At 47.0% G+C, this 26,505-nt stretch overlaps 1 protein-coding gene across 2 annotated transcripts in view; it reads left to right on the top strand.

The window, feature by feature from the left end:
* Positions 1-26,505, top strand: part of FSD1L (fibronectin type III and SPRY domain containing 1 like) — a 525,899-nt gene that overhangs the window by 481,208 nt on the left and 18,186 nt on the right. For both annotated transcript variants that reach the window (XM_030194325.1, XM_030194324.1), the window contains one exon: positions 5,861-5,949. In XM_030194325.1, the coding sequence (XP_030050185.1) occupies positions 5,861-5,949 (89 nt within the window). The remainder of the gene's footprint in view (positions 1-5,860; positions 5,950-26,505) is intronic.

The raw sequence follows: 26,505 nt of genomic DNA, 5'->3' as shown, positions 1-26,505 counted from the left end.
ACCCCCTTTCGAGCCACTGAATTCCTGCCATTTGAAGTACTTGACCTGGAAGGTCATTTTCTTGGTGGCTGTTACTTCAGCTCGTAATGTCAGTGAGCTTCAGGCTCTAGTGGTTCATGCTCCTTATCTTAAATTTCATCATAACAGAGTAGTCCTCCATAAGCACCCTAAGTTCCTGCCGAAGGTGGTGTCAGAGTTCCATCTGAACCAGTCGATTGTCTTGCCAACATTCTTTCCCCGTTCTCATACAAATCCTGGCGAAAGCAAGCTGCACACTTTGGACTGCAAAAGAGCATTGGCCTTTTGCGTGGAGCGGACAAGCCCCCACAGACAGTCTGCCCAGTTGTTTATTTCTTTTAATCCCAACAAGAGGGGAGTTGCTGTCGGGAAACGCACCATATCTAATTGGCTAGCAGATTGCATTTCCTTCACTTACGCCCAAGCTGGGCTGACTTTAGAGGGCCATGTCACGGCTCACAGTGTTAGAGCCATGGCTGCGTCAGTGGCTCATCTGTGGTCAGCCACTATTGAAGAGATCTGCAAGGCTGCGACGTGGTCATCAGTCCACACATTCACATCTCATTACTGCCTTCAGCAGGACAGTCGACACGACAGTCGGTTTGGGCAGTTGGTGCTGCAGAATCTGTTTGGGGTTTAGAATCCAACTCCAACCCTCTTAGGCCCATTTTTATTCTGTTCCAGGCTGCACTCTCAGTTAGATGTTTCTTGTTTCAGGTCAATCTTTGTTATGCCCTCGCCGCTGCGAGGTCCAGTTGACCAATCATTGTTGTTTTGAGTGAGCCTGGGGGCTAGGAATACCCCACATGTGAGAATATCAGCCTGCTTGTCCTTGGAGAAAGCGAAGTTTTTTACCTGAAGCAGGTATTCTCCGAGGACAGCAGGCTGGATATTCTCACAAACCCTCCCACCTCCACTTTGGAGTTGTCTTTCTTTTCATCTATTGGATTCAACTGAAGAGCGGGACCGCGCGGTGGATGGGAAATCATGCACGCGCATGCGCAACGCTCCAGAAGAGACCTCTTGAGATTTTTCGCTAAAATACTCCGGGGCCGACATGACGTCACCCACACGTGAGAATATCCAGCCTGCGTACGCCTTGTAGCGCTATAGAAATGCTAAATAGTAGTAGTAGTAGTAGCCTGCTGTCCTCGGAGAATACCTGCTTCAGGTAAGAAACTTCGCTTCCTCAGCTCAAATAGAGTCATGGAGGTGCAGTGGAATAGTAAGAAACTGAAGATTTGTTGGATTGCGTTGGAACCCTGCTCCACTTCTGTATTTTGGCACAGGTATCTGGAGCGATGGTGCTAGGTAGCGCGTTAGTAGTTATCAGGTCTGCCACATGCAGAAGCTTCCAGGCAGCAGCAGAGAGAAAAGGGGAACCCCCAACGGTAGACAACGTTTTCCTTTGATAAGATGTCAAGTGCAGGCTTCGTAAGCTTTAGTTGCAACAGGGTAAATTGTGACAAGTCCTGGTAGACGTAAATCTTGGCTTCATTGTAATCCAAAGAAGAAACCTGACGAGCCTGCTAGGGAATAGTTCTTTATCAGCAAATTTAGCAAAACGTTCTATAATGTCTGTAGGCTGTAATGCCCAAGAGAGCAGTGCGCCCTCTCTATGTCCATAGAGTTAACAACATCCTCCGATTCCAGCAGCTTGGAACATAGTGTGCACACTATTACCGCCACGTCCTCCGTGGCCCCCCCCCCCCCCTTGTGGACACCCCGAAAATGCAAATTCTTCCGCCACCCTCTGTTTTCAATATCATCCAGTTATAAAGAAAATCCTCATGCTTCGTTACAAAGTCCTTGATCTGTGAGGTATGTGTCTCCAAGGCCTCCACATGCTCGTTGAGCTTGATTCTTTATCTTCCACCTGTCCGCCCAACTCACAGAGGTGTGCACTCAGGGACGTCGTGTTCCAAGATCTCCTCCTTAGACATCTTGATCTCTGCCTGAATGCCAGTCAGATATTGCTTCAGTTCTTTGGAAAGACCCCTTTTCGCTGGGTAAGAACATGCATCCGCTAGAGACAATGCGGAGTCGGAGGGTGAGAGTGGGGCGGGAGACACACAGTGTCCAGTGCCCTTTGCTGCAACTCACTCCGAGTGTCTGCTGTCTTTTTTCGCAGAAAAGGGGCTTTACTTTTGATAACAATACTCAGTTCACACTGGGCATCAAATATTGACCTTGCTATCTATGGATGGTGCTGGATAATGACAATTGTAGTGTAGTGTAGTTGAGGCAAGAGTGAACAGACTAAGCTGCCATTTGAAGCTGTGACGTCACTTCCTCTATCATAGTGGGCACATTTCTACTCTCTATGCTCTGAAATTAGCAAGGACAGTTCAAGATAGATTATGCATATTTTGGTATGCATATTTTGGGCAGACTGGATGGACTATGCAGGTCGTTATCTGCCGTCAACTACTGGGTAGCTATGTAAATTTCTGTCTTGTCTTCTTAATTAGGATAATTGACTATAAATTAAAAGATGGGCCTGGGGTGGGTAGGAAAGAAGAAAAAACTAGGGGAAAAGAATTTAAGATCCTTCAATCAAATACCTACCTTCTAATATTCTAGGTTTAAAACAGCTAAATTTAAATTGAGGCAAAAGAATCAGACTCCTTAAACAAGCTAATTAATTTTTTTAATTAAAACAGATTTTATCAATAGACCCACAAATTCTCTTTTATCTCAAACTTTATGCTGCCAGATTTCCAAGCAAAGAAATGTTTACTTCCTCTGCTCTCAGTACTTCCTCAGAAAAGGATTGTACTAAGTGTAGCATCACATGGTAGGAAAAGTTTAGCTTCTAATTGGTCTCTTTCTTCCTTAGAAACTTTGCATGAAAGCCTCCTTTTTTTGTTTATAAATGGTATCACATTATGTGGTTGGAAGACAGTCTCCTGGACAGTGGCGTAGCAAGAGCGGGGCGGTGGGGGCGGTCCGCCCTGGGTGTCAGTGGGTGGGGGGGGGGGGGTGCTCCGTCGTCTCCTGCCACCACTTTTCCTGTTTTAAAAAAAATCCATGCAGCAATGCAGGCAGCGCTTCCCGTCTGCCCTGTATGTGCTGTAAAAGCTGAAAATCGCCTCGCTGACGTCAGGCCTTCCCTCGTGATGTCTCGCCCTCGAGGAAATAGGAAGTTACCTCAGAAGAGGGCGGGACACCGCGAGGGAAGGCCCGATGCCAGCGAGGCGATTTTCAGCTTTTACAGCACAGACAGGGCAGATGCGAAGCGCTGCCTGCATCGCTGCATGGATTTTTTTTAAAACAGGCAGGGTGGTGGCAGGAGAAGAGGGCCCTGTCAGCCTGGACGGAGGGGAGACGATGGGACGGGGTCAGGGGGGGAGGGGCTCAGAGGGGAGAAGGGGAGCCCAGAGGGGAGAAGGGGATTGGGGAGGGGTGGGAGAGCACAGAGGGGGCTCAGATGGGAGAGGGGGAGCTCAGAGGGGAGAAGGATTGGGGAGGGTGGGGGAGCTCAGAGGGGAGAAGGGCATAGGAGAGGGGAGGGGTGGGAGTGCTCAGAGGGGAGAAGGGTCTGAAGCTGGAACTGGGGTCTGACAAGGGGGCAGGAGGGAAAATGGGTCCATGCCTGGGGCAGGTGGGAGAATGTGTCTGGGGCTGAAAGGGGGGATGCAAGGCATGTGGTGGATGAAGGGGGCTGAAAAGGAGGGTAGTTGGGATAAGGGGGCTAGTACTGGAACTGGGGGCTGAAAAGGGGCAGGGGCTGAAACTGGGGGGACTGGGGGCTTTAAAGGAGACAGGGAGAACTGGCTGGGGCTGAAGCTCGGGACTGGTGAGAGAAAAGGGCTGGGGTTGAAACTAGGGGCTGAAAAGGGGACAGTGAGAAGTGGCTGGGGGCTGATGGAAGAAAAGGGCTGGGGACGTGGGATAGTGGGGCTGAAAAGGGGGGCAGGTGGGAGATGTGGGCTGGGGCTGGAACTAGGGACAGGTGGAATAAGGGGGCTGAAAAGAGGGGGCAGAGAGAGAGGGGACAGACCCTGGATGGAAGGGGGGAGCGTGAAGGAGGGCAGACCCTGGATGGATGGGAGAGGGAGGGCAGACGGATTGAAAGGGCAGAGAGAAAGGGCAGATGGTGGGTGGAAGGGGGAGAGAGAAAGAGGGCAGACTGGGGCAAATGGTGGATGGAAGGGGCAGATGTGGATGGAAGGAAGAGAGAGGGCAGACAGTGGACGGAAGGGGCAGAGAGAGAACGAAGACAGATGCTGGATGGAAGGAAGACAGTGAAAAGAAGATGAGGAAAGCCGAAACCAGAGACAACAAACTGTAAATAAAATATATATTTTTATTTTTTTGCTTTAGGATATAGTATTGTAGCTGTGTTAATAAATGTTTATAAATAGAACATGTAAATAAGGTAATCTTTTTATTGGACTAATTTTAATACATTTTGACTTAATTTGTTAATTTGTAAAGTGGTGATTGGTATTTGTTTTTTCAAATTTACATCTGCTGTCTTTATATTTTGCATAGTACTAGGGGACATTTTCTGTTTCTGTGGTGTTGCATTGTATGCAGAGTCTGGCATCGGGGGTTTAGTTTAATTTTTGTCTAAATAGAAAGTTTGTGATTACTTATTCTATAGTGGATTAGGGTGTATCTGTGTTTGTGAAAAAGTTGTGGCTTTCAGTTGGCATTGACTGTGCAGGATCGACAATCTGTACTAATCTGTCTGTTTTCATTTTACAATAGGTGAACTGATGTTCTAGTGCTCACTGTAGTGTTTAAGATGCTTTCCTTTTCCTTGTGTGACTTGTACAAATTACTGCTTATGGTATGGTAGAATTGCTCTATAGGTCCTGAGTATTTTGTATTCTCGGTATACCTAGTACTGGATTTGGGGGGGGGGGGGGGTGTTAAAAAATGACGGCCCCTGGTGTCAACTACCCTTGCTACGCCACTGCTCCTTGTCAAAACTGTCTATGCCTTAGAATTCATAATAGGAACTCTTGAATCTGAGAGCTCACTCCAACCTTCAGATCACACAAATGAGGGAAACCTCACCCTCCCTAAAGAAGAAAGGTAACCTGGCCTTCCTAATAATACTTATCATTTTTATACCACTACTTGGCATACTTAGCATTGTACAGTGCTGATAAATACTCAGCTACAATATGTCCCTGATCCAAACAGCTTACAATCTAAGTGGATGCCTGAGACAACGGGAGAAAGTGATTTGCTCAAGGGTTGTCAGGGGTAGAAGTGAGATTTGAACCCTGGCTTCCCTGGTTCGCACTTCCAGGAGCCTGAAGAGCCACAACTTTCTCTGTATGCCATTTCTTCTTTGTTGCTCATGGATTTACCTATATGGATTTGGACAGAAAGGGCTCTTCCACTGAAGGTTGGCTATATATATATATATATCACTCGCAACAGCTTTGAACCCATGGAACTCAACCTGGCTGGAGTTTTCCTCTTTACTCTATGGTCAAGGTCTATTTAGCCTTACATTCCAAAACGTAGTCTCCTGTTGTGTTGAGTGGTTATATTGTTCATTTACAGAATTGTTCTTAACAGAAAACACAAAAACCAGCAGTTACCCTATTCCCAGATAATCAGTTGACTCCTTCCCTTCTGTCAAGTTGGTTGGCACAACATTTTGTGTTTGAGAAGTGATTGATATGTTCTGCGCAACTTGGCAATTCTGGGCTCCCTCTGTGGCATTAGAGATGCACCAATCACATGGATCATGGGGGCAGGGGGAGCATTCTTCACTTAATTTCCTACCCTGACATGCTTAGTTTGCAATTGTAATCCAGTGTCTGTAAGAAAATTGCATCTTTATGTAAAAATATGTTTTCCTTTTTCTGTGTTGCAGGTCAGCTCTCATTCTATAATGCAAGCTCGAAGCAATTGCTGTACACATTTAAAACCAAATTCATTCAGCCTGTGGTTCCAGGTTTCATGGTTAGTATGCAGGTTTAATAAGCGCAAGAACTGTTTCACATCACCTGATGTTTAAAGCTCTACTCTGTCTGCTGCTCTGATTATTAATAGTTAATGACTGCAGCGGCAGCAAATTGTACCCAGCTGTACATATGGAATCTGAACAGAGGTCTTCTAGGCATAGGGCTTTGCACAATCAGCTGATTGCTTGGTAGGACCCATTAAGGATATTTTTGTGCACAACAACAGTGCTAGCCACATCCTCAGTATTCAAGAATTGATCTGCTCACTTTCAAAGGATAATGTAGTCAGGTGATACATTTACATAAGAAAGGATAGCTAGAGCAGCAAGCTGAGAACCAGGGAAGATTGGTCCAAATCCCACAGGCAGATCTTGTTTTTAGGCAAGTCTCTTAGCTCTTTGAGGAAGGGAAAATAGATGTGACTCTGTCTTGAGCTAGTACTTAAAAAGACCTGAGCTAAATCCAAATCCCTTTTAATAGGCAAATTGTTTGTTTAAAATGTTTTATATACTGTCTTAGAAAAATCAAAACAGCTTACAAAATTAAAAGGTACAATAAAAAATTGCATGCATGTAAAATAGTGTTGCACCTTGAGACAGTGAGTTGCAGAACCATAGCCACCTTAGTTTTGGAAAATCTTGCCAACAGACTTGACTTAATTTTTTTTTTATGAAATTATGAGAGCAGTAGGTCTCAGTATAGATCTTGCAGCACTCCACTATTCACCCTCTTCCATTAAGAAATATGGCCATTTAACCCTACTGTCTGTTTTCAGTCCAATATCCAATTCCTAATCCACAGAACGACATTGCCTCTTATCCCATGATTTTTTAATTTTCTCAGGAGTCTCTCTTGAAGTTTATCAAAAGCTTTCTAGAAATCTAGATACACTACGTCATCTGGCTCACCTTTGTCCACATGTTCACACCTTCAAAGAAATGAAGCAAATTGGTGAGGGAAGACTTCCCTCAGCTGAACCCATACTGAGTCTGTCCCATTAAACCATGTTTGTCTGTGTTCTATAATTTTATTCTTAATAATAGTTTCCACTATTTTGCCCGTCACTGAAGTCAGGCTTACCGGTCTGTAATTTCCTAGATCACACCTGGAACCCTTTTTGAAAATCATTTTTAAATGATTTTAACGACAGATCACTAACAGCAGATCAGCAATTTCATGTTTGAATTCTTTCAGTAACATGAGTTGTATACCATCCGGTTGATTTAACTCAGTATCAGGCTTATTTTTGAAAGAGAAGGGCGCCCATCTTTCGACACAAATCGCAAAATGGGCGTCCTTCTTCCAGGGCCGCCCAAATCGGCTTAATCGAAAGCCAGTTTTGGGCGTCCTCAACTGCTTTCTGTCGCAGGGATGACCAAAGTTCACAGGGGCGTGTCTGAAGCATAGCGAAGGCGGGATTGGGGCATGCTTAACACATGGAAAAAAGAACACATGGAAAAAAGAAGGGCATCCCTGACGAGCATTTGGCCGACTTTACTTGGTCCATTTTTTCTTGCAACCAAGTCTCAAAAAGGTGCCTGAACTGACCAGAAGACCACCGGAGGGAATCGGGGATGACCTCCCCTTACTCCCCCAATGGTCACTAACTCCCTCCCACCCTAAAAAAAAAAAAACTTTAAAAATATTTTTTTTGCCAGACTCAAATGTCATACCAAATCCCTGACAGCAGTATGCAGGTCCCTGGGGCAGTTTTAGTGGGTGCAGTGCACTTCAGGCAGGCGACCCAGGCCCGTCCCCCCCTACCTGTTACACTTGTGGTAGTAAATGTGAGCCATTCAAAACCCATTGTACCCACGTGTAGGTGCCCCCCTTCACCCCTTAGGTCTATGGTAGTGTTGTACAGTTGTGGGTAGTGGGTGTTCTGGCATGCGAGGGGGACCAGTGCACTACGAATGCTGGCTCCTCCTACAATCAAATGGCTTGGATTTGGTCGTTTCTGAGATGGGTGTCCTCAGTTTCCATTATCGCCGAAAACCGGGGACGACCATCTCTAAGGTCGAACTAAATGTTGAGATTTGGGCATCCCCAACCGTTTTATCGAAATGAAAGATGGCCGCCCATCTTGTTTCAATAATACGTGTTTTCCCGCCCCTTCGCTGGGACGTCCTGTGAGGACATCCTCAGGAAAACTTGAGTGCCCCGTTTGATTATGCCTCTCCCTGTCTTCCAGATTTCTTTCAGTTTCTCAGCATTGTCACCCTCGAAAACCATTTCTGGTACAGGTAGATCTCTTACATCTTCTTCTGTAAAGACTGAAGCAAAACATTTCATCACTGTGCTTTGTCCTCTCCGAGTGCCCCTTTTGCTCCGTCATGATCTAGCAACCCCACAGATTCCGTCACAGACTTTCTGTTTCTAATGTTGCTGAAAAAGGTGATACTATGAGTTTTGTCTCTGTGTCAATTTTTTCTTCATATTCTCTTTTACCAATCTTTATCAATGCTTTACATCTAGCTTGACAGTGCTTATGTTGCTTCTTATTTTCTTCATTTGGATCCTTTTTCCATTCTTTGAAAGATGTTCTTTTGGCTCTAATAGTCTCTTTCACTTCACCTTCATGCTGGCGTTTGCTCTTTCTCATTTGTTAATATGTGGAATACATCTGGTCAGGGCTTCCACAATGGTATTTTTAAACAATGTCCATGCCTGATTTAAAGTCCTAACCTTTGTGGCCGATACTTTTAGCTTCTTTTTAACTATTTTCCTCATTTTGTCATAGTCTTCCAGTCCTCTTCGATGTTTTTATTATGATAATATTCATATTCTGGTTGTATTTATCATATTCTCCCAGGACAAGCAGGCTGCTTGTTCTCACTGATGGGTCGGCGTCCACGGCGGCCCGGGAACGGTGATTTTTCCAGCAAAAATCAACAAACTTTGTAACAGCTTCCGGAGCGCGGGACAGACACACTGTGCATGCGTGGCCATCTTCCTGCCCGCGCACGTCCGTTCCCGCCTCAGTTATTTTCTTATTTTTTCCCCTTTTTAAGTTTCCTTTCACTTCCGAGGCAACCTTCTTAGGCCGCGCGTACGCGGTTCTCATTTTTGTGCCCTTCTGTTGACACAATCGAGCCTTTGATTTCGCCACTGTGATTTTTCCGCTCATGTCCTCGAAGCCTCCCAGCGGCTTCAAAAAGTGTGCTCTGTGCCAGCGGTCGATTTCGGGCACTGACCTGCACGTGTGATGCATCCAGTGCCTTGGGCCCGACCATCGCCCAGACGCCTGTAAGTTGTGTCTGAGCTTGAAAAAGCGGACACAGGCGTCGAAAAGAGCTCTTCGGGACCGTGTTTTCGGAGCTCCAACTGATTCCTCGACGTCGACATCGGTACCGAGGTCGGTGGCGTTGACACGACACCGGGGATGGCATCGACATCGGGAGACAAGGTAATGGCTGTCCGGACTTCACCTCTAGCTGGGAGTAGTGAGCCATCGAGCGGGTCTCCACCTGTCTCAAGGGCTCCTGCTGTGCAGGCCCATTGGGACTGACTGCTGTCGGACCCGACCCCAAGGAGGCGTGTGGATTCCACGTCCTCCTCACCGGTGACATGCTTCGAGTGAAGGCGAAGAAGCATTGTCATCGGTCTCCTTCGAGACACGGTACCGGGAGCTCCGGGGCATCGAAGGATTCGGCACCCGAGAAGCGTTGACGCCCGGAGGAGCACTCACCCTCCATACAAGAGGTGTCGGTGCGTAGATCTTCGAACAGCCCGGTACCGCCTCCCAGGCCTCCACAGATTCTGACGCCGACTTCTGCACCGGCCCCACAGCCTTCCTCGGCAGCGGCTCTAGACGAGCGCATCTGAGCCATTCTTCCAGGTCTCCTGGAAGGGCTGCTGTGTCAGTCTGTCTTGGTACCGGGGGTGCTTGCGCCCTCGGTACCGTCGATGGAAGCGGCGGCTGGCGCTGTGCCTGTGGTGCGGTCCCCTATGCCAGTACCGCTTACGGCATCGGCCTCGGCTGCCGTCGGCTCCCCTTCGACGTCGCTGGAGGGAGCTTCATCGCCGCCGGCATGGGAGTCGACTTCTCGGCATCGTCACAGAGGACGGGGTTCCTTGGCGTCGAGAAAGGCCCGGTTTCGGACTGCAGTTAGAGAACTCTTGTCCAATACCGATGAGGATGCCTCGTGTGATGAAGGGGAAGACCCCAGGTATTTCTCTTGAGGAGTCTTGTCACCTGAGAGGAAGCTTTCTCCACCGGAGAGTCTCTCCTTCTCGTCATTTGTCCGGGAAATGTCTGTGGGCATTCCCTTCCCGGTGGTCACTGAGGATGAACCTAGGACAGAGATGCTCGAGGTCCTTGACTATCCTTCACCACCTAAGGAGTCGTCCACTGCCCCTTTGCATAATGTCCTTAGAGAGACATTGCTTAGGAACTAGACGAAAACACTCAGTAATCCCACCATTCCCAAAAAAGCTGAGTCCCAATATCGGATTCACGGAGAACCTGAGTTGATGAGGTCCCAGTTACCTCACGGCTCTATGGTTGTGGTTTCCGCTCTCAAGAGAGCCAGGAGTACTAGGGATTTTGCCTCTGCGCCCCCGGGGCGAGAGTCTAGGACTCTGGACTCTTTTGGGAGGAAGGCCTATCAGTCCTCTATGCTCGTGTCTATACCAGCTCTATACGAGCATCCATATGCGGAACAATGTTAAGCAACTGGCGGACTTGGTGGACAAGCTCTCTCCGGAGCATGCCAGGTCTTTTCAGGAGGTGGTCAGGCAGCTGAAGGCATGTCACAAATTCCTGTCCAGGGGTGCTTACGACACTTTTGATGTTGCATCCAGATCCGCTGCTCAAGGTTTAGTGATGCGTAGACTCTCCTGGCTGCATGCCTCTGACCTGGATAATCGAACCCAGCAGCGGCTTGCGGATGTCCCTTGCCGGGGGGATAATATTTTTGGCGAGAAAGTCGAGCAGGTGGTAGAGCAGCTCCACCAGCGGGAAACCGCCCTCGACAAGCTCTCCCGCCGAGCGCCTTCATCATCTACCTCAACAGGTAGACGGTTTTTCCGGGGAAGGAGGACTGCTCTCTATGCTTACAATAAGCGTAGGTACAATCCACCTTCCCGACAGCTCAGCCCCAGCGTGCTCGTTCGCGTCAACAGCGTGCACCCAGACAGGCCCCTGCAGCTCCCGAGCAAAAGCAAGGGATGGACTTTTGACTGGCTCCAGCTGAGCATAGCCGCCATAAAAGTACCTGTGCCGGATGATCTACCGGTTGGGGGGAGGTTATAATTTTTTCACCAAAGGTGGCCTCTCATAACCTCTGACCAGTGGGTTCTTCAAATAGTTCGGTTAGGGTACTCCCTCAATTTGATCTCCAGACCTCCAAATTGCCCACCGGGAGCTCAGTCCTTCAGCTTCCAGCACAGGCAGGTACTTGCAGAGGAACTCTCCGCCCTTCTCAGCGCCAATGTGGTCGAGCCCGTTCCACCCGGGCAGGAAGGGCTGGGATTCTTTTCCAGGTACTTTCTTGTGGAAAAGAAAACAGGGTGGATGCGTCACATCCTAGACCTAAGGACCCTGAACAAATTCCTGGTCCGAGAAAAGTTCAGGATGCTTCCCCTGGGCACCCTTCTTCCCATGATTCAGGAAAACGATTGGCTATGCTCTCTGGAGTTAAAGGATGCTTATACACACATCCCGATACTTCCCGCTCACAGGAAGTATCTTCGATTCCGTCTGGGAACACAGCATTTTCAGTATTATGTGCTACCCTTTGGTCTTGCGTCTGCGCCCAGGGTGTTTACAAAATGCCTAGCAGTGGTTGCAGTGTCGCTACGCAGACTGGGAGTGCATGTGTTCCCTAATCTCGACGATTGGCTGGAGCTACTCGGGTTTGTGATAAATTACCCCAAGTTCCAACTTCTTCCAGTTCAAAAATTAGAGTTTATAGGAGCTCTGCTGGACTCACAGACGGCTCATGCCTATTTCCCCAAGGTGAGGGCAGACAACCTTCTGTCTCTTGTTTCCATGGCCAGAGCATCTCAGCAGATCACAGCTCGGCAGATGTTGAGACTTCTGGGCCACATGGCCTCCACAGTCCATGTGACACCCATGGCCCGCATTCACATGAGATGTGCTCAATGGACCCTAGCTTCCCAGTGATATCAGGCTGCAGGGAATCTAGAGGATGTGATCCAGCTGTCCACTGATTTTCACAATTCCCTTCAGTGGTGGACAATTCGATCCAATTTGACCTTGGGATGTCCCTTCCAAATTCCTCAGCCTCTGAAGGTGCTGACAACGGATGCATCGCTCCTGGGGTGGGGAGCGCATGTAGATGGGCTCCACACTCAAGGAGCTTGGTCCCTCCAGGAATCAGGTCTTCAGATCAATCTCCTGGAGTTGCAAGCCGTCTGGAACGCTCTAAAGGCTTTCAGAGATCGGCTGTCCAATCAAGTTATTCAAATTTAGACAGACAATCAGGTTGCCATGTACTACATCAACAAGGGGGGGGGGGGGGCACTAGGTCTCGCCCCCTGTGTCGGGAAGCCATTCAGATGTGGCTTTGGGCTTGCCGTCCCGTCATGTTTCTCCAAGCCACGTATCTGACAGGCGTAAACAACAGTCTGGCTGACAGGTTGAGCAGAATTATGCAACCTCGCGAATGGTCGCTCAACTCGGGTGTGGTTTGCAAGATCTTCCGAGAGTGGGGCACCCCCTCAGTGGATATTTTTGCCACTCAGATAAATCACAAGGTCCCTCAGTTCTGTTCCAGGCTTCAGGCCCACAACAGACTAGCGTCAGATGCCTTTCTCCTGTATTGGGGAAAGGGCCTTCTGTATGCATATCCTCCCATACCTGTGGTGGGGAAGACTCTGCTGAAACTCAAGCACGACCGCGGCACCATGATTCTGATTGCGCCCTTTTGTCCGCATCAGGTTTGGTTCCCTCTTCTTCTAGAGTTGTCCTCCGAAGAACCGTAGCGATTGGAGTGTTTTCCAACCCTCATCACTCAGAACGAGGGGGCATTTCTGCATCCCAACCTCCACTTTCTGGCTCTCACGGCCTGGATGTTGAGAGTGTAGAATTCGCCTCCTTGGGTCTTTCTGAGGGTGTCTCCCGGGTCTTGCTTGCTTACTACTACTACTTATCATTTCTAAAGCGCTACTAGACGTACGCAGCGCTGTACACTTGAACATGAAGAGACAGTCCCTGCTCGAAAGAGCTTACAATCTAATTAGAACAAACAAGACAAACAAGGGAATATTAAAGTGAGGATGATAAAATAAGGGTTCTGAACAAGTGAATAAGGGTTAGGAGTTAAAAGCTGCATCAAAAAGCTAGGCTTTTAGTTTAGATTTGAAGACTGCCAGAGATGGAGCTTGACGTACCGGCTCAGGAAGTCTATTCCAGGCATATGGTGCAGCAAGATAAAAGGAACGGAGTCTGGAGTTAGCAGTGGAGGAGAAGGGTGCAGATAAGAGAGATTTACCCAGTGAACGGAGTTCCCAGGGAGGAATGTAGGGAGAGATGAGAGTGGAGAGATACTGAGGAGCTGCAGAGTGAATGCACTTATAGGTTAATAAGAGGAGTTTGAACTGTATGTGGAAACGGATAGGAAGCCAGTGAAGTGACTTGAGGAGAGGGCTAATATGAGCATAATGACACTGGCGGAATATTAGTCGTGCAGCAGAATTTTGAACAGATTGAAGAGGAGAGAGATGGCTAAGTGGGAGATCTGTGAGAAGCAAGTTGCAATAGTCTAAGCGAGAGGTGATGAGAGTGTGGATGAGGGTTCTGGTACTGTGCTCAGAAAGGAAAGGGCGAATTTTGCTGATATTATAGAGAAAGAAACGACAGGTTTTAGCAGTCTGCTGAATATGTGCAGAGAAGGAGCGGGAGGAGTCGAAGATAACCCCAAGGTTATGAGCTGATGAGACAGGAAGAATGAAATTGTTATCCACAGAAATTGAGAATGGGGGAGGAGGAGAGGTTGGTTTAAGGGGAAAGATGAGAAGCTCAGTTTTGGTCATGTTTAGTTTCAGATGGTGCTGAGACATCCAGGCAGCAATGTCAGACAGGCAGGTCGATGCTTTGACCTGGAAAGATTCCACAAAGAGGTGTTATTTAAATGGAGGAGGTTTGCTGTTTGGTGTGACAGCAAGGCCCTAGATCCTCGCTCTTGTCCTGCTTGAATACCTGCTACACTTATCAGAGTCTGGTCTCAAGATCAACTCCGTAAGAGTTCATCTTAGTGCGATTAGTACTTTCCATTACCGTGTGGAGGGTATGCCTATCTCTGGACAGCCTTTAGTTGTTCGCTTCATGAGAGGTTTGCTTTTGTCAAAACCCCCTATGAAACCTCCACCAGTGTCATGGGATGTCAACGTCGTTCTAACCCAGCTGATGAAGCCTCCTTTTGAGCCACTGGATTCCTGCCATCTGAAGTATTTGAACTGGAAGGTCATTTTCTTGGTGGCTGTTACTTCAGTTCATAGAGTCAGTGAGCTGCAAGCCTTGGTATCCCATGCTCCCTATACTAAATTTCATCATAACAGAGTAGTCCTCCTTATACACCCTAAGTTCCTGCCGAAGGTGGTGTCGAAGTTCCATCTGAACCAGTCAATTGTCTTGCCATTAATCTTTCCCCGTCCTCATACCCGCCCTGCTGAACGTCAGTTGCATACATTGGACTGCAAGAGAGCATTGGCCTTCTATGTGCAGCGGACAAGCCCCTCCAGACAGTCCTCCCAAATGTTTGTTTCTTTTGATCCCAACAGAAGGGGAGTCACTGTTGGGAAACGCACCATTTCCAATTGGGTAGCAGATTGCATTTCCTTCACTTATGCCCAAGCTGGGCTGACTCTTGAGGGTCATGTCATGGCTCATAGTGTTAGAGCCATGGCAGCGTCAGTGGCCCACTTGAAGTCAGCCACTATTGAAGAGATTTGCAAGGCTGTGACGTGGTCATCAGTCCACACATTCACATCTCATTTCTGCCTTCAGCAGGATTCCCGACACGACAGTCAGTTTGGGCAGTCGGTGCTGCACTCTCAGTTAGATGTTTCTTCGTAGGTCAATCTATGTTATGTCCTCGCCGTTGCAAGGCCCAATTGACCTTCTTTTGTTGTTTTGAGTGAGCCTGGGGGCTAGGAGTACCCCATCATTGAGAACAAGCTGCCTGCTTGTCCTCGGAGAAAGCGAAGATACTTACCTGCAGCAGGTATTCTCCAAGGACAGCAGGCTGATTGTTCTCACCAACCTGCCCACCTCCCCTTTGGAGTTGTTATTGTTGTTGTTCTTTATTTGCTTTTTGATATAACTGAGGCGGGAACGGACGTGCGCGGCCGGGAAGATGGCCGCGCATGCGCAGTTCATCTGTCCCGAGCTCCGGAAGCTGTCACAAAGTTTGTTGATTTTTGCTGGAAAAATCTCCGTTCCTGGGCCGCCATGGACGCCGACCCATCAGTGAGAACAATCAGCCTGCTGTCCTCGGAGAATACCTGCTACAGATAAGTATCTTCGCTTTTCTGTTATATTTATTAAAATTATGGAGGGCCTGGTGGCCTCCCGATTAATATATTTGGATAGATTCAATATTTTCTATTTTTCACAGTCGGGAGTCTGGAAATATCATAGCATGGAGTCAGTAATTGGGGCTGTTTTGGCAGAGCGATCAATATTAAGGAAAGGTCAGAAAGCTGTGTTACTCCAGTTCGATTTATCTTGTGCCTTTGACCTGGTAGATCATGATCTTATGTTTTGGGGTATGGTGTAATGTTTTAAGATGGTTTGAGGGCTTTTAAAGTCAAAGATCATATACAGTAAGATTTCAGAAATCCCTTTCATCTTCTTGGAAGCTGTCCTGTGGAGTCCCGCAGGGGTTTCTTCTGGCCCGTATTATGTTTAATGTGCTGCATAGAATCAGAAATTTGTTGGATTCTCAGGTCTTTCAATTAGTGATTCCTAGTTTACTGGTCTCACAGCTGAATTACTTCAGTGTGTTCTATGTTAGTAGTACAAAGTTGCTGATGGTACAAAACACAGCAGCTAAGCTGATTTGTTTTTTTTTTTGACTCATCATTTTGATAGTCACGCCTTTGTTGAAATATTTACATTGGCTCCCAGTTGTGGCACAAATAGAGTTTAATATGTATGCTGGCTTACAGAATACTTTCTGGTCTAGCTCCATCTTATTTAAGCTGTATTACATTTTCTTTGGAGACGGAAATCTACAAATCTGCCAGAAATTCTTTTACCGTTTTTTTTTCCCTATTCCAAAACCTTATGCTACTCTTCATTATCAAATTGTACATATTTGGAATTCTTTACCGATTGCCATAAGGAAAATAGGTTCTTATCTAGTATTTTGAAAATGTTTAAAGACCTGTCTTAAATCCAGATATTTAATTTTCCACAATTTTGGTATGTTATAAGCGTGTTCTGTAATTTCCAGTGTTTGTTTGGCTTCTTGTATTGTTATCCACATTGAACCTCGCAGCACATACAGACTGCAAAACTATATTGTATTGCGTTATACAGTGCTTGTTTGTGCTTTTTCGTGCTGCCTCCAGAGTCTCTAATCACGGTCAGCACTACTTACACAAATGCAATCCCCTCGACCAATACCTTAAACGAACCAGACAACTGGTAGCACTATTTTAGACTGCAACAAAGACAAAAAGAGACCAAGGAAGCGCTTCCTGGGGTTAACACAGGTTTATTTAATTATCCAGAGATTAGGATAAAAAATAAGAAAATATTCAAGTATAGTCTAGAACAGTGATGGCGAACGTTTTAGAGACCGAGTGCCCAAACAGCAACCCAAAACCGAATTATTTATCGCAAAGTGCCGGTACTCATTATGGGCGGGGTCACCACATATGACTCCACCCCTATGATAGCCACACCCCTTACACCAGCCATGGCGCATATAAACAGACATCATTGAAAATATTATACTAGTGTAGGAGAAAAAAATAAAATGACTTTCTTCCATTATAAATCATTTCTGTAAGCTGTTACAGCTCCAGTATGCCCAGTGCAAAATAAGACAGCAGATATAAATTCTCCAATTCGACATATTCCAAACACTAAAATGAAAATAAAATGATTTTTCCTACCTTTGTTGTCTGGTGATTTTGTTTTTCTATCCATATTGGTTCTAGTCGCTGATTCTGTTGCTCTCTATCTGTTCTCTTAACTCCGTTTCCAGGGCTTCCTTTTCATTGATTTCTTTACTTTCCTCCTTTCTTCTTCATTTCTTGCCCTTCATCCATGTCCAGCAACTATCCTCTCCCCTCCAGCCACAAATGTCCAGCAGCCCTCCTCTACCCCCTGCCCTACCTCCCAGCACCCGGCAGCACCCAGCATCAGGCTTCCCTCCCACCTAGCACCCACCATCAGGCCTCCCTCCCACCCAGCACGCAGCAGCAGCAGCAGGCCTTCCTCCCACCCAGCACCCACCATCAGGCCTCCCTCCCACCCAGCACCCACCATCAGGCTTCCCTCCCACCCAGCATGCAGCAGCAGGCCTCCCTCCCACCCAGCACCCACCATCAGGCTTCCCTCCCACCCAGCACCCACCATCAGGTCTCGCACGCAGCAGCAGGCCTCCCTCCCACCCAGCACCCACCAGCAGGCTTCCCTCCCACCCAGCACCCACCATCAGGTCTCCCTCCCACCCAGCACGCAGCAGCAGCAGCAGCAGGCCTCCCTCCCACCCAGCACCCACCATCAGGCCTCCCTCCCACCCAGCACCCACCATCAGGCCTCCCTCCCACCCAGCAGCACACAGACAGCACCAGGCCGGCCTCCCGCCCTCCCTCCAACCCAACAAGCATCAGCCCGCCCATCCGTCCTCCCTCCCTCCCAGCACCAGGAATCCCCCTCCTCCTAAAATTTAAAAAGCGTACCTCCTCAGTCGGGGTTAAGGCGGCGTGCGTCGGCAGCGAAGCGCCTGTGCTTCGCTCGACGCACCTTCGGCTTTCCCTGTCTCTCAATGGGCGGGACCAGAGCTTGAGAGACAGGGAAGGCCGATGGCGCGTCGAGCGAAGCACAGGCGCTTTGCTGCCGACGCACGCCGCCTTAACCCTGACTGAGGAGGTACGCTTTTTAATTTTTAGGAGGAGGGGGGTTCCTGGTGCTGGGAGGGAGGGAAGGAGGGAGGGAGGACGGGCGGGCGGGCGGGCTGTTGCTCGTTGCGTTGGAGGGAGGGCGGGAGGAAGGCCGAACTGGGAGGGAGAGTGGGCGGACCAGCGATGGCGCGCGTGCCATAGGTTCGCCATCACTGGTCTAGAATATGACAGAAATGAGAACATATATAGAAATGGAAATGGTAATGGAAAGTGGGAGCAGGACATTCTTTCAGACTCCCTGGCTTGGGAGCCAAAAGAGATGTACACTGCCCAACCTCCTATCTAGCAGAGAAATATTATATAGGGTTTCTTTTCCCTTACAAGACAAAAAGGGAGCACAAGGGGGAGGGGTTGTCACACCCCCTTAATTAGCATCCCATAGTCAAGCAGGATCTCCTGACAATAAAGACATATATAGCATCTGTTTCTATTTCCTTTTGAAGATGCATTTGGTCTGCTGTCCAAGTGTCTTGGACATACATTTCTCAAACCTTTAATTAGTATTTTCTCCTATTCTGAAAGAGGAGACAAAATTTAATTATTGTTTCCTTATAGAGTTTTTATAGAGGTGTTATGTTTCTCTTGTCAGGAAGATAGTGTTTGAATTGCTCTAGGCAGAGAAGGAAATAAGGTGTTACCTGATTGTGGTTGTAAAAGGGTAATTCTGTCCTGGATAGTAGCCTTACTTCATGGGAAAGAATTCTGTCTCTTGGCCATATTCAAAGGGAGAGATTCTCCCCCTTCTGCAATAATATTATCTTATCCAGTCCTTACTACAGGATTTCTATCTCTCTCTCCTCTGTCAACCCTGCCCCCTACACCTGGAACTTCCTTTGATCTGCATCCTAAAAGTCTCTCAAAGGCTAATACACACATTCATGTGAACAGCAAATGGACAACAAATGGCAGGAGCTCATTGTCTTTCACTTGCTTGGTCAGAGGAAGGTGGGGGAAAGAGGTGGGGGGGTACTTGCTCCACCTGGCCTGCTTAATATCATTGTAATTTACAGAAAAAAGAGAAATTTCCACTTCTCATCGTCTGTACATTAATTCTTAGATATTAGATACTTAGCAGCACTGAAACTGCTTGGTTCAGGCCTTCATAAGTACAATGTACACCTCCACCAACATGCTGTAAAATGTTTTGATACTGTTTCCTATTAATTGTGTTACTTCATTGCAACCTTGTATTCATGCTTATTTTAGTCCATTTTACTATTATTTATACAAAACTATAAGTTCAATGCCAAGTGATATTGGACAAGGGAAAGTATTCCTGTTTTCAGATGATAAAAGTTTGTAACAGAGCAGACAAAGCAGATTGAAGAAATAGTAAAAAAGGTTGACAGCTACGCTTAAATTTATAAAAAATGCTAATTCCTTTTCGTCCACCATACCAATCCAGAAACACATGGGTTATGTCCCTAAGCCAGCAAATGGAGACAGAGACGTAAGAGTTGTGAGCTCTGCCCTGTAAGAGGCATCTTTCAGCTCCAGTCCTCCAGTATTCTTTATCTCCAGCAGATGGTGACAGGTATTCTGTGTAGCAAAGGACAGCTCTGTGGAAGCTGCTTCTGAGCCCAGTTGGAATACTGGTCACCTAGTTGAGGCAGCTTACTTGGAAAAACTTCCAGGACAAACATACTGGAGGAGTCCAGGTCCTGTCCCATCCCAGGCAGGTAGCAGTAAGGTTTGCTTCCCTGTTGTTCCTTCCTTCCCCTTTTTTTGTTAAAAAAAGGAAAGGAAAAGCCAAGAAAAGTTTTTCTGACTATCCCGTAGGGAAAGAAAAGGAAAAATTGGCTGTCTTTTTGGGAAGCCTTGCAGCAGGAGAGTGCTCCTTGGTCATGTTCAGGCGGTCTTCATCATTTTAAGGCAGTTTTTATGCCAAGAGCAACTCAGCCAAAGTGGATACAGCTTATGGTTAAGGACTCTGGATTATTTTCTCCCAGAAATTTGTTGAGAAGGGAGGTTTGGTGGTCAACACTTGCTTTGTGACAGGAATACTACAGAACTGGGGCTACATTGTGCCTCTTCTAGGGCAAAGTTTACAGGTCTTATGTCTCTGACTCCATCTGCTGGCTTAGGGGCATTTCTGGAGGTGGGTCAGGCAGTGCTGGCAGAATGGTAGGGAGGGCAAGAGGTCTTCAGTCCTACACTATGTTCTGTCGCCACACCCCAGCTCCAGGAGTGAAGGGAAGGAGTCCATCACCTGGGTTTATCACTCACAGTTCAGGAAGGTCTTTATTTGCCAGTAGTAGCATGGTTCCTTTTGTTTTTTACATGACCTTTTGAGCACGCCAAGTGCTGCTCCCAGAGTGGAGAACACCGGGGTAGCACATGTAACTGTAGTCTGTTCTTTGAGAGAGCTTTGGGATGGTCAGTTCAAGCTGTTGCAATGTTAGGAATGCGACCTGATTCTGCAGACATAAACAATGATGGGGAAATGGTGAGTATCTCACTCTACTCAAAGCTGCTTTCCACTTCAGAAAAGCCTGAGACAGTGACCATTTTAAAGTTTCATAAATCCCATCAGGACTTTTTATGGAAGGAGTTGGCATGCTGAATCAGGTGAAAAGCTTTCCCTGGAATTTATTTTACTTCAAAAGACCTGGAATGGAGGAGTAGCCTAGTGGTTAGTGTAGCGGACTTTGATCCTGGGGAGCTGGGTTCGATTCCCACTGCAGCTCTTTGTGACTGGGCAAGTCACTTAACCCTCCATTGCCCCAGGTACAAATAAGTACCTGTATAATGTGTAAACCGCTTTGAATGTAGTTGCAAAAACCACAGAAAGGAGGTATATCAAGTCCCATTCCCTTTCTCCTACCCTCTCTCTTAAGGCACTGCTGGTTCCCACTGCTGGTTCCAACCAGAAAGTCAGAGAGCAGCTCAGAGTTTCAAAGGAAGCATTGCAAGCCAAAAGACCTCATTTAGTGATGTGGGAGGACAAGAGTTCTCAATCAGTTGCATTGGGGTTGGTATATAATCTTGGCAGTGTGGCCTGGAGAGTTGGCAGAAGTGCTTGGGTTTCAGACTCCATGGAGGAAGGCAAGCTATCAGTGGCAGAAAGAGATGGTCCCACTGTAATTCGGCTCTTCATAAGACAGGAACTGGCAAATATGATTTTTCAGGAGGCAGAGGCTTTAAAAATTTCTGGGCCCCCAGCACTAGACCAAGGAACTGTGGGAGATCCCATCTTGAAAAACATCTGTAAGTCATGAGGACTGTTTCAAAGCACCAGACAATACAGGCTTTTGTCTTGGCAGACTGGGACGCTCCAGTAGTGGGACTTATAGAAAGACATGCAAGAGTGCATGCTTGACTTGTTACTGAAGCAGGGCTTTGAAGTATGTCAGTCTTAGGTCTTCAAGCCGCTATTTGCAACGCCTGTATGTCCAGGGAGTGTTTGGACTGGATTCAGCACACATAAGATGATGCAGAGGGATGACAAGCGTAGTTCAAAGGGGTCAACTTGTTTAGAGGTAGGTATAGAACACTTAGTAGAAACTCTTTAAGATCTCATCAGAACCCTGTGACAGTTTCTGTCTGTCTTGACAAGGCGACTCCTTTCACTCTTAAATTGTCTATAGCTACAGCCTCGACCACCCATTTTAGGAGGTTTCTTTTCTAAGGAAAGCTCCTATTAGAAAGGATTTAGGAAAGATTGTGAAGGATCTGGAAGACATGAAGCCTCAAAGGCTACTGGAGGACAAGCCAAGGAGGAGTTCTTGGGCAGTGGACAGCTCGATATTAACCACCCAGGCAAAAGAAATTCTTGGCAGCACTTACATTTCCAGAGTAGGTCCTTGTTTTGTTCTGATCACAAAAGAGGTTTCCACAGTCAAAAAACAACAGGAACTTCCAGAGCAGCCATTCCCAATCCAGCCCTCAGGGCACTCCTAGTCCCATTGGGTTTTCAGGATATACATAATATGCATGAGAGAGATTTGCATGCATTGCCTCAATTGTATGCAAGTCTAACTCATGAATATTCATTGTGGATATTGTGAAACCCAGATTGGACTAGATGTGCCCTAAGGACTGGGTTGGGAATGGCTGCTACTATTATTAATGATTTCTATAATGCTACTAGACGTACACAGGTACTGTCTCTGTCCCCAGATGGCTCACAATCTAAGTTTTTGTACCTGGGGCAGTGGAGGGTTGTGACTTGGCCAAGGTCACAAGGAGCTGCAGTGGGAATTGAACCCAGGTTGCCAGGATCAAAGCCTGCTGTACTAACCATTAGACCACTCCTTCACTATTCCAGAGAGTCACAGCGAGTGGTTTAGGGTCCACGTGTTGATATTTTGGATATGTGATCATCTGTCCATGTTTTTCAATGAGTGGACCTGCATCATATCTGACCTGGGTTGTGGAGGTGGTGAGAAGATTTTACATTTTGGAATTTTCTCAGCACCACCAAAAAGGCAGCTGTTGTGGCCATATTAGAAAGGCTTTTATTCTTAGGAGCAGCAATCCGAAACGATGGGCTCCATCTTAACCAGGGTGGGACCAGGCTGCTGGCGTCAGCATTCAAAAAAGAGATAGAGCAGCTTTTAAACTAGATATGTGGGAAAGGCCGACAGTCGCACAACAGCGCATGGTTCGGGATAAGGTATCTTGCAAGGATACCTCACAAACAGGGAAGGTAGGGTTTCTGGATAGTGAGGTTGCACAAGAGACAGTGGTAGGCCAGGTGCCTTTAAATACTGTCAGGTTCTCAGGTTCAGAGCCCGCGGGGCTGGGCTCTGGAGCAAACATGAGCCCTTGGGCTGCTGCCAAGGAGCGACAGCAGGCAAAACCCACCAACCAAGCACACCGGCAGGGACTGCAGGCACTGCCCAGTGAACCGGAACACATGGACTGGAATCCCCCGGACTGGAGGACACAGGACTGGAACACTGGACTGCAATCCCCCGGACTGGAGGACACAGGACTGGAACACACACCGGACCGGAACACACTGGACTGGAGCGCACCAGACTGGACACACACCGGACCGGAACACACTGGACTGGAGCGCACCAGACTGGTCCGTACAGCTTCACCTGCACTTGGCCACTACCCCCTCAAAGGGTTGAGCCCTTGGGTTCGAGTGGCCGGCAGGACTTACCGGATACCGGATGACACAGGGACCAGGACTGGAAACAGAAGAGACAGCAGTGCTCCAAGGAACTGGACTAACCAGGGCACTCCTAGGCCTACACTAACAAAAGGACTTCCTAAGCCCTATACTAACAAGCTAAACACAAAACTAACACGCTTCCTAAGCACTACTCTAGCAAGCTAGACACAAACTATCAAGGTGCTTCCTAAGTACTACTCTAGCAAGCTAGACACAAACTATCAAGGTGCTTCCTAAGCACTACCCTAGCAAGCTAGACACAAAACTATCAAGGTGCTTCCTAAGCACTACTCTAGCAAGCTAGATACAAAACTAACAAGGTGCTTCCTAAGCACTACCCTAGCAAGCTAGACACAAAACTAACAAGTTGCTTCCAAAACCATGAGGGAAAAGCAGGGGAACCACAAGGGAAAAGCAGGAAAGCTAAACACACAGACACCAGTGCACACTGCACTAACACTAACCTGGACCTTAGCAAAAGCAAGCAGGGAAACTAGACACAAAGTCAGAAGTGCACACTGTACCACCCTACCTAAAGCAAACACCACCGTTGCAAAGGCTCTGAAGGAATGAACACCACTTCCTTATCAAGGCACTCCCAGATGATGTCACACTCCCTAGCCCCAGGCAACAGCACACTGACCCAGAGAGCACACTGAAACCCATAGAGGCCCAACCCACACCAATGCAGCACCGTGAAGCACTTGAAGCCAGTACACCCAAAGAGAGAGCAGAACAACTCAGTCCACACACACAGCTGTAGTAAAGTGAAACAATTAGAGTCATGCTGCTGGAAGCTGCCAGCACAGAGAGAGCGCATGATCTGGTGGGGAACGTTATGGTACTGGGGCCACTTGATAACAGTGATCATAATAAGATCAGTTTTGATATCAACCTTGAAGTTAACTATACATAGGAAGTCAAATACGTTAGCGTTTAACTTTAAAAAAGGAGAGTTTGATAAAATGAGAAGAACGGTTAAGAAAAAACTTAGAGGGGCAACTGAGAGGGTAAAAACTGTACAACAGGCGTGGATGCTATTCAAAAATACCATCCTGGAGGCCCAGGCCAAACATATTCCGCGAATTAGAAAAGAAAGACAGAAGTCCAAAAGACAGCCGGCATGGTTAAAAAGTGAGGTAAAGGAAGCTATTAGGGCTAAAAGAAACGCCTTCAGAAAATGGAAGAAGGAACCGTCTGAAAATAACAAGAAGCAGCATAAGGAGTGTCAAAGCAAATGCAAGGCACAGATAAAGAAGGCCAAGAGGGATTACGGAAAAAAGATAGCAGTAGAGGCAAAAAAACATAGTAAAAAATTTTTTCGGTATATTAAAAGCAGGAAGCCAGCAAAAGAATCGGATGACCAAGGGGTAAAAGGGGCAATCAAGGAAGACAAAGACGTAGCGGAGAGATTAAATGAATTCTTTGCTTCGGTCTTCACCGAGGAAGATTTGGGTGGGATACCGGTGTTGGAAATGGTATTTCAAGCGGATAAGTCGGAGAAACTTACTGAATTCACGGTAAACCTGGAGGGCGTAATGGGGCAGTTCGGCAAACTGAAGAGTAGCAAATCACCTGGACCGGATGGTATTCATCCTAGAGTACTGATAGAACTGAAAAATAAACTTGCGGAGCTACTGTTAGTGATATGCAATTTATCCTTAAAACCGAGCGTGGTACCGGAAGATTGGAAGGTGGCCAATGTAACGCCGATTTTTTAAAAAGGTTCCAGGGGAGATCCGGGAAATTATAGACCGGTGAGTTTGACGTCGGTGCCGGGGAAATGGTAGAGGCTATTATTAAAAACAAAATTACAGAGCACATCCGAGGACATGGATTACTGAGACCAAGTCAGCACGGCTTTAGTGTGGGGAAATCTTGCCTGACCAATTTACTTCAATTCTTTGAAGGAGTAAACTTATATGTGGACAAAGGGGAGACGGTTGATATTGTGTATCTGGATTTTCAAAAGTCGTTTGACAAGGTGCCTGATGAAAGGCTACAGAGGAAATTGGAGGGTCATGGGATAGGAGGTAATGTCCTATTGTGGATTAAAAACTGGTTGTTGGATAGGAAACAGAGAGTGGGGTTAAATGGGCAGTATTCACAATGGAGAAGGGTAGTTAGTGGGGTTCCTCAGGGGTCAGTGCTAGGACCGCTGCTCTTTAGTATATTTATAAATGATTTAGAGATGGGAGTAACTAGCGAGGTAATTAAATTTGCTGATGACACAAAGTTATTCAAAGTTGTTAATTTGCGAGAGGATTGTGAAAAATTACAGAAGGACCTTACGAGACTGGGAGACTGGGTGGCTAAATGGCAGGTGATGTTTAATGTGAGCAAGTGCAAGGTAATGCATGTGGGAAAAAAAGAACCCGAATTATAGCTACGTCATGCAAGGTTCCACGTTAGGAGTTACGGACCAAGAAAGGGATCTGGGTGTCGTTGATAATACACTGAAACCTTCTGCTCAGTGTGCTGCTGCGGCTAGGAAAGCGAATAGAATGTTGGGTATTATTAGGAAAGGTATAGAAAACAGGTGTGAGGATGTTATAATGCCATTGTATCGTTCCATGGTGCAACCGCACCTTGAGTATTGTGTCCAATTCTGGTCGCCGCATCTCAAGAAAGATATAGTGGAATTGGAAAAGGTGCAACAAAGGGCGACGAAAATGATAGCAGGGATGGAACGACTTCCCTATGAAAAAAGACTAAAGGAGGCTAGGGCTTTTCAGCTTGGAGAAGAGACGGCTGAGGGGGAGACATGATAGAGGTAAATAAAATAACTAGTAAAAAAGGCCCGTTTCGGTGAGCAATGAAACGGGCGCTGGCAAGGTATTTGATTTCTGCAATGATTGTGTTGAAAGAGGTTTATTTTATAATTGTGTTGTGTTGTGTTGGTAATGAATATTTGACATTTTTGTGTTATGTGCCATTTCATTTTTTATTTTTTGTTTTGTTGTACTGTTGGTGGGGGTCTGTAATTTTGGATGTGCGTTGGATTTTATCCCGTGGATGGGGGGAAGGGGGTTGTTGCATGTGTGTTAAGGGCAGTGCTTGCATTGTTTTTTTTCTTCTTTACGGCTTGAAGATGTAGGACGACTTCTGAACTCATGTGTTAATGGGTGGGTGTATGTAATTCTGGATGGGCGTTGGATTTTATCCTGTGGGTGGGGGGAAGGGGGGTTGTTGCGTGTGTGAGAAGGGCAAAGCCCATTTTTTAAGTGTTTGTCTTATTGTTGAAGGGGTGATATATTGAGAGTGAGTGAGTGAGTGTGAATGTTGTGCATCAGTGTATGTGTGTGTGTTTCTTTTTTTAGTGGGGTT

Source organism: Microcaecilia unicolor, chromosome 2, assembly GCF_901765095.1.
Source record: "Microcaecilia unicolor chromosome 2, aMicUni1.1, whole genome shotgun sequence".
Taxonomy (NCBI): domain Eukaryota; kingdom Metazoa; phylum Chordata; class Amphibia; order Gymnophiona; family Siphonopidae; genus Microcaecilia; species Microcaecilia unicolor.
The sequence above is the reverse complement of the archived record's forward strand: the minus strand, read 5'-3'. Positions and strand labels throughout refer to the sequence as shown.